The 8,815-nt window shown below is 41.5% G+C and overlaps 1 protein-coding gene across 1 annotated transcript; it reads left to right on the forward strand.

Moving 5' to 3' along the window:
• Positions 1-5,904: 5,904 nt before the first annotated feature.
• Positions 5,905-8,438, forward strand: LOC147972362 (FBD-associated F-box protein At1g66310-like). The gene is made up of 6 exons (XM_087524308.1): positions 5,905-5,947; positions 6,081-6,187; positions 6,823-7,617; positions 7,704-7,847; positions 7,933-8,310; positions 8,403-8,438. The coding sequence occupies exons 1-6, from the start codon at positions 5,905-5,907 to the stop codon at positions 8,436-8,438; spliced, it is 1,503 nt and encodes a 500-aa protein (XP_087380434.1).
• Positions 8,439-8,815: the final 377 nt, after the last annotated feature.

Below are 8,815 nucleotides of genomic sequence, written 5' to 3' on the forward strand. Positions count from 1 at the left end.
AATATGCAGCATCCTTACGAAATTGACATGCAAATTTAGGAGACCTAGGATGCAATGTCGAACCTTTGCATCACTCACATGCACCATGACTAAACAAGATGACAACGCCGCCACAACTTGCATATATACAGTACACAGATCATTATCATCCCCGAATTTCCCACACAGGCGAGCATCTTGAACTATTCAACACGTTATGTCTACCAGCACTTGTAATCCCAGATTTTTCTATGCAGAAGAGAAGTACAATCTAGTTAAGTTCACACAAGGGCTGCTGGAACAGGAAGCCGCCCATGGGAAATCAAGCTGAACCAACCAAGCACGGTAACGGTAGCCGGCGATGGAGCCAGCCAGTCAAGCCGCCACCGGCACGCACAGCACAGGAGATCCGACGACGGGGCAGGGGACAGGTATCCCGCAAGTGGGCACGTGCATGCATATGCATGCATGAATGTCCCGCTAAAACTCCCCCCCGCCCGTAAAGAAGTACTCCCTCCGTTCCAAATTTTTTGTCGCAGAAATGGGAGTACTAGTGAAGATAGTGAAGATGCAAAGCCCCTGCCCTGTATCGATCCCCAGCTAGTGAGATGAGTAGCTTAAATTACTGGCTAGACTGTGGTCTGTACTACATGTGCGCTGCACGCAACAGTAAAAACATTCGTCCGGCCGTGCATGTGCCGGCGCGCCTATGTTTCACGAACCCGCAGCGGCTGCCACAGATCGCCCGGTGCCGGGCCCTGCCCGGACACCGCCATCGCCCGTGTCCGGTAAAGGCGATCTACCCATCACGGAGCACGAGCTTCGTGCTACGCGCGCCATGCCGGCCATTAAAGTTCAAGCACGGTGCATGCACACGAGTGGCTAGCTAGCCTGCCTCTGTGGCCGGCTGGCCGGACGGAGAGGCCGGAGCGTGATTGTGCCTCCTGTCGCGGCCGCCCCCGGCCCGGGGCGCGCGCGCGTGCGGCGGCTGCCCGGTCATCATTCCAGCTGCATTGCTTGCCTGTGTGTGTGACAGCTGACGGGTCGGCGGGCATGGTTTTCCCCGAGATCGGTCGCGAGGAGAGGACGACACCGTGCAGGGAATTGTGGGCGGATTAATCTGGGGCGCGGCGAAAGCGCATGCACGCCATGGTTTTAAGAGCTCTAGACGACATCGAAGAGCTTTTTGATGCGACGACGGCGTTTGACTCCTCCTTTCTCGGGCGTTTGACCGGCCAGCTCGCTCCCTCACGGTCCTCGATCGGAGCCATAGTAATGGTGAAACGTGCTGATTAGAGATCCAGCTGCAAACAAGCTACTTTGATTTTTATTTTATTTTAGCGACGATCTTTATTGCCGTGTTTATGCTAATCCATTCAGTCTGAAACAAAGTTTATCTATTGGGTATGGTTAGGTCTCAGTCGACTGAGATTTAACCAAAGTTTTAGTCAAGTGAATAGTATATTAGAAAAAAAACTGAAAAGAAAAAAATATACGAATCTCCATGCAAGATCAAAGGAATATAGTATCGACTGAGACATAATGAAGTCTCGGCCGACTAAGACTTAGCAAAATTGTTATCTATTTTGTCTTTTTAGTGAAGGTGAAGCCTTACCCATCGAACCGATAAAAAATAAATAGAACATTTTCCGAAGAATCATTTGGCTGATTCTTCTTACACTTTCAGCATGACGAGATTTGTCTCTGTCCTGCGTCTTGATCATATTTAGTGCCACAAGCTGTCTCGATCTCGATGGGGGGACTGCGTGCACAAGACAGTTCGTGTTACTGTTAATGCATTCAATTTGAAATATAGTTTATCTATATGTTTTATTCAGTGAAGGCTTACCCATTCAACCGATATAAAATATAATGCTTGCCAAGGAATCATTTCGCTGATTCTTTTTAAAATTTAGGGTATGTTGATTCAAGGAAGACAAGAATGGTACATACAAAAAGTTTGCAAGAAAAGGAAGGGTACATAGAGAATACAAGTGAAAACATTGGAGCTCGGGCTACATGGAAACCTAAGTTTTTAGAATTATATTTTTTTTCAAAACATTCAGAAAAGTTGTCACATGTATGTATAGAAGTATTCTACCAATGTATAAAATTTTATTGGGAGATATTGTAACATGTGAGCTACAAAAAAAGACAAAAACTTTATTCTATTACTTTTTCTAAATGGCTCCATGGAGCTTGGGCTTCAAGACACATTTTCGACATTTGTAAGATCATAACAAGCATTTTTATGACCTTCAAACAATCAAACACTGCCATAGTATGCTACAAACTCAGGTCAAAGGCCAAGTTTTTTTTGCTGGGACGGTCAAAGGCCGGGTTAATATCTTAGTTTGAGTTTCTTTTGTATAGTTCAATTTTTGTAGGTACTTGTTGAGAATGTGGAGTTGGCTTATTCGTGTTTATTTAAGTTCTCCCACTAAAAAAAACTTTCGGTCCTTTTCGCTACGGTGCGTCTAGTGGGAGGTTAGCGAGTCCAATGAATTTACCTTTGATTTTCATCAAAATTCAGCGTGAGAATTTGAGGACATTCCGTGGACATGCATGTGCCATGTGTACACATGTTGGAAAGCTCCTATGTATACATGGCATTTTAGAACTACTGGCACTTTATCACCTCAAAAATGTTGCGTGGTATACATAGTCCAACTGGAATGTCTGTTAGCAAAACATGGTGGCCAATAGGCATAACCATAGTAGAACGAGCCAATCCACATTCTTCCGGAAGGATTTTGCCCGGTCCTCACTTCAACAATGACCTATCCATATGAATGGGTGCCAGAAGACTTGAAGCACTTCACAGCAGATAAGCAATCCTATTTTTTCAGCAAATCCTCTACTCCCTGCTGGTATACCACTCGTAAGCTCCTCCTCATATAGTCGTCGTTGGTATACCACTAGTAAGACTTTGTCCAAATTTATAGTGTCTAGTGTTATACTCACCGAGTACAACTTGAAGGGAGGTCCTAAAATGAAGATGTGGTTTTTGCTCACATGGCAAATGCCTAAGAAACAGAGTATACAATCATGGCAATTTTACCTTAACGTTTGACATGGAACATGGCTAATTTTCTTTCTGACATCGCAGATTTATTTTCCCAAACTATGGCAATTTTATTTAAATAACATGGCAAATTTAATATGCATTTTCCCTGGGAATTTCCGCCATCGGCACCACCAATGAAACATCCTTTTCCATTTTGATATAAAAAATTAGCTTACATACATGGGAAATTTCTTATACATAACATGGCAATTTTTAATAAAAAAAATCCCACGGATAATTTTAATTTACATCCGACATGGCAATTTTGGTCATGTTTTGTGTTATTTCACATTCATGGAAAAATTCTTACAGAAAAGGTGGCAATTAAAAGTAAAATCCCATGACAAATTTAATATGCATGTGCTGCAACGATTTTTTGTTCATAATTTATGTCATTTTACATAGATGGAAAATTTCTTATACAAAAACATGGCAATTTTAATTAAAATCCCATGGAATTTTTAATATGCATCTGCCGTGGCAATTTCGTTCATAATTTTTTGTTTTGTACTATTCTTTTTTATGGCATTTTTTGTCATGCCAATTTCCAAACGTAAACTTTTTCCAAGGCGATTCTGGAAAATCACCATGTGAGCATCATGATAAATGTTGTTAGAATATTTTTTGACATTCTTTATTTTAGAAATAAAAATAAAAATAAATTGTAATTTGCCATGACACGTTTTTTCTACATTTTCCTTTGACTTATAGATCGTTTCTAATTTCATATACCATGCCAGTTTTGCATTGCTGAACCATGGCAATTTTACTTTCAAATACATGGCAATTTTATTTACATAGCCATGGCATCTCAGTTTCTTACTGGACCATCGTAATTTTATTTTCAAGGACATGGAAACTTTATTTCCATAGCATGTCAAATTTACATTTTCCCCGGACCCATGGGAAATTGTCTTAGACCACGACAAACATATTAACTAGACCATGGTACTTTTATTATTTAGACCATGGCATTTTCATTAGTTAGACCATCGTAGTTTATAAATTTGTCATGTGCACATGGCAAATTATAAATTTGTCATGTGCACATGGCAAATTATAAATTTATTTAAATGGTACCATGTCTTTCGAGAAAACAACTTTCCCATGGAAAATTATAGATTTGCCACCTTTTTTCAAAGAACAAATACCTTTTTATTGTAATTTTGATCATTGTTTTTTAAAGAACAAAATCCTTTTTCTGAAGTTAATCTGCCAATACATAAAAAACATAACAGGAAAATATGGATTTGCCTTGGTCCACTATCTAGTTCTTCCAGCAAAATCATGCACACAGAAAATAGATTGCCATGCTGTACAAATATTAGGTACATTTTCAAAGATTTTTCCATGTGTGTTAGAGAGAAAAACCCAATGTTGAGCAAATCATTAATTGGTAGTCGCTCGCTTGGCTTGGGAGTATGGATTAATCGGTGATTCGGACTATTAAACAGATGAACCAGTCGACCATTAATTGGTGGAATTTTGAACTCAATGGGCACAATTTTTGTATGGAGGAATTTTCTCAATAGAACTTGAATGCTATAAAAATTTAGATTGCAAATATGAAGCAAATGGCACCGTTTTCTTTTCTCAATAGATCAATCATCAACAAGCATCCATTGGAAGAAAGGGGCGTACCGGCGCATAGAAGGAGGAGAGGAAGCGGTGACACACATGGGAGGAGGAGAAGTGGTGGCGCGTCGACAAGGGCCTGGGGAACCACCATCTAGGTCTGGAGGGATGAGAGAAGCGGGAGGGGTTGGGAGAGGGCCCAACCCTAGCTATTTAGGAGTTGGAGGCGGCTGGAGGGGTTACGGGCCAAATAATTGGGCTTTTGTTTACCCACAAGTTAACGGGCCAACAATGATTAATCGGCCCGACAACCGAATAATAGGTCTGACAAGCCATTTAATCGGCCTAACAAGTTAGCACGACGAATAGGTGGTATTCGAGTCAGCCACCCTACGAGTAGCGCTGTTAACTGATTAATCAGACGAATTCTTGAACAGTGGAAAAACCATGATTTTAGTTTGTTTTATAGTCATGATTAAGTTTTTCATGTAGCCATGTGACATTTTTCTCGTTATATATCATGTCAATTTTGTGCATGATTTGTCACCCCTCACGTTTTCTATTTTTCTGAAATAAATAGTTGTACTCCCTTCGATCCAAAATATAAGGTGTAGTATTAGTTCTTTCAGAAATTAAACATGTGCATGTTTGACCAAGTTTTTAGGAAATATACATCAATGTCTACAATACCAAATTGGTAGCATTAGATCCACCATGAAAATTATTTTTATATTTTATTTATTTTTATTGTAGATGTCAAATTTTATTCTATAAAAGAAATCCTCTATATGATTTTTGCAACAACAAGAAAGGCTGCTAAATGTGTGCTCCAATCTGGGCCTTTTTTTTGGCCAGTTACTTTTTCTTATAGACCGGTGTCCTTTTGTAGCAACAAGTTTCTTCAGGGTTTTTTTTTTTAACACAATACAGACGCAAACGCTCATATAAACGCGCATACACTCACCCTTATGAACGTACACACGCACACCCTAACCCTATGAACACCTCCGAGAGACTGAGCCGGCATATCATCTTGAGATTTTACGAAGTCGCCGTTTGAACACTGGTGGGTTGAAGATATCACTGTCCACCTAAGCATCTCAACCAAAGGTTGGTTCGCAGTTTCTCTAGAGGTTGGGTCGAACGATTCGTTCAATCCCGTGTCTCACAGGGCGAAGGCCAGAGTCTCAGAGAGATCGACGGGGAGAAAGAACAATAATAAGAGGGAAAACAGCAGAGCTCGACGCCTTTTGGCGCCCTTGATTGCTCATATCAGTCGTGCCATGGGGCAGCCGGAGCAGCGTCTTGGCCAAATCCAGATCCACGGTAAACTACTCTTATCCTATCGTTGCGAGGGCAGTAAATAAAATTGGTCGCATCTTTTTTAGCCCCAAATCATATTTGTTCTTATAAAAAAAACATAGCCTGCACTTACCATAGTAACAATTTTCTGTGGCAGACGGGTCTACTTCTCCACTGGCCATAAGAAGCGGCTCTCCTTGCCAGCAAGATGATAATCATCACCATGTGAAAAGAAGGGAGTCTTCATGGACCCTACTTCCAGAGGTACATCATGGATTTGAATGATGGACCTATGCTGCACAAATTGGTTGACAACCTATGGTAGATAACTGAAATTCAAATATTCCTGCGCTGCAATCTCCTGCAGTTAGCCCTGCTGCGTTAGTAGTTCTATTATATCCCAACTGTTCCAGATTTATCCCTGCAGCGTAAAACTGTCTGTCACTAGTCTATGCCTTGTTATTGTATCTTGTTTTACCTTAAGTCGCATCTGTATTCTCGTAAGGGTTCTTCCTCGATTCTTTTCAAATCAACAAGCATTCGTATTTTTTAAACATCTCCATAGGAGCCAATACAAGAAGGAAGGGTATGTATTTCTAACTTTGCACAATATGTATGTTTTTTTTTAGGGAAACAATATGTATGTTTTGTTCTGTTTCTTTGTTACATTGATGTATGATAGCATGCTGTTCTGCAATAAAATATCTCCCATGCATCTTGATTTACACAAATGCATATCAACCTATATTGCTGACCTATAACACTCTGGGAAAAAGAAGTTTTGTAGAGTGCTACTACATATACTTCTATTGGCTCCCCCTCCCTTTGCGCCGATGAAGGTAGACATTTGATTTTACATATCGAGTGTGTTAACTCTTCTCCCATTCTTGTGCGTGCAGGACATTTGGTGTCATATACATTCACTAATGACGCCACGAGATGCCGCCCGTGCTGCATGTGTGTCTCGTGCCTTTCGATGTTCGTGGAGATTCTATCCCAACCTCATATTTAATGTTCACACAGTATCCCAACCTCGCAAAGTTGATCGCATTTTGAAAAAACACTCATGCATTGATGTGAAGACATTCGAGCTTGATTTCTCCTCTTGCTACAAGCCCGAGGCCTATGAATATCTCCATAAGTGGCTTCAGAAAGTGGTTACACCGGGCATTGAAAAACTCACCCTTGTGATGCCTGAGGATGAGGCAGTCAACTTCCCATGCTCAGTTCTATCAAATGGGAATGGAAGCTCGATCTGGTATCTTCACCTTGTTGACTGTGCCTTCCATCCTAAAGTTGGCCTTGGTTGCTTGGGAAACCTGAAAGTGTTGCATCTTGAGCGTGTACGAATTACGGGGGCCGAGTTAGGGCGCCTTCTTCCCAGCTGTGTTGCTTTGGAGCAGTTAAAACTCAGGAGATGCTACCAGATAACTTACCTAAAGATACCTTCCCGGCTGCAGCGACTCAGCTCCCTGCAGGTGTTAGAATGCCACAGACTGAAGACGATAGAGAACAAAGCTCCAAATATTAATAGTTTTTGCTTTATAGGTAACCGAGTTGAGTTCTTATTTGGGGAGTCATTGCGATTGAAGAACGCAGAAGTGCTACGTCACCTCTTCCTCCGTTATGCACTTGAAGAGCTTCCGTCCATTGCGCCCAATCTTGAAACTCTTATCATATGCTCATGGAGTGAGGTATATTCCAAACCCTTTTGTGATTGTTATGCATAGAGCAGTAGTGGTACTTTGGAATGTTATTAACATGTGGTATCTTTATGCAGGTGGTCAATACAACACTGACGCTCTCGCCTTGCAAGTTCCTCTATCTGAAATACTTGAGCATTTATATTAGTGGGTCTTGCGATTGTTTGTCTCTGGTTTATTTTCTTGATGCTGCTCCGTCCTTGGAGACATTCAAACTGCGCGTAAGGCACTGTTCACTCTGCAAATATATTTTTGGATGCGCCAAATCATTAATTCAAGTATTTAAACCATTCTTTTTATCTTCAGGTACTAAAACAGCTACAATCCATAGATGAATTGCTTTCTGAAGACTCCTCGCATCTAAGGCAGATTCCAGGATACCGCCATGACAAGCTCCGGAGAGTGAACATCTGTAGGTTCCCCTCTTCAAAGAGCATGGTTGAGTTGACGTCCCATATTCTGGAAAATTCAGCATCACTCGAGTGCCTTACGTTGGACACCACCGACGGTAATTTCAGGTGTTCTGATGATCGATCTGCTAAATGCTCCTGCTTGAATAGACCCATGGAAGCCCGTAAAGCAGCCTTGATAATCGAAAGATACATCAAGGGGAAAGTTCCCTCTACACTTCAGCTAGATGTGGTGGATCCTTGCAGCCGGTGCCATGATGTTGAACTTTGCAATGTTTATCATAGATTTATCATGTGTTTGAACGGTCTAAATTCTGTGATCTGTAGTGGGATGTGCGTTGTCTCTTACTGCATCATTATGTGCAGTGTTTAGCTCTGCAATATTTCAAGGCAATTGCTTAAAGTTTAACCTCTCATAATTCAAGACCTTTTCGTTTCGTAATTGTTTGCCTTGTACATGTATATTTTTTTTCAATCGTCACCTACTTGTTCGCGGACACTGTTTGGACGTGTCATGCGGACATCCACTAGGAGTCTGGGTACCCAATGGTAAACCTCAAATAAGTAGGGGTGTCCGGACATTCAAGCTACATTCAAACATAGTTCGGACATAAAACATCAAAGCATAGTTCAAATTTACATAGAACTTAACTAAATCTACCTAACGAACCGAAGCCGGATCTTGAACGCCGTCAGGCCGCTGCTGCTTTCGTTGTCGTGGTTGCTCCTATCGCCATGGCATCTGTCCTGGGTTACGGTGGCGCACTTGCAGAGGAGCG

Source organism: Triticum urartu, chromosome 5A (genome assembly GCF_056163025.1).
Source record: "Triticum urartu cultivar PI428250 chromosome 5A, HENAU_Tu73, whole genome shotgun sequence".
Classification (NCBI taxonomy): domain Eukaryota; kingdom Viridiplantae; phylum Streptophyta; class Magnoliopsida; order Poales; family Poaceae; genus Triticum; species Triticum urartu.

Bases quoted from the DNA above. Each gene is read 5' to 3' on its own strand.
- LOC147972362 (XM_087524308.1), top strand. From the start codon at position 5,905: ATGGGGCAGCCGGAGCAGCGTCTTGGCCAAATCCAGATCCACG. The intron at 5,948-6,080 runs GTAAACTACTCT...TTTCTGTGGCAG, and splicing joins TGGCCAAATCCAGATCCACG to ACGGGTCTACTTCTCCACTG. The intron at 8,311-8,402 runs GTTTATCATAGA...CATTATGTGCAG, and splicing joins ATGATGTTGAACTTTGCAAT to TGTTTAGCTCTGCAATATTT.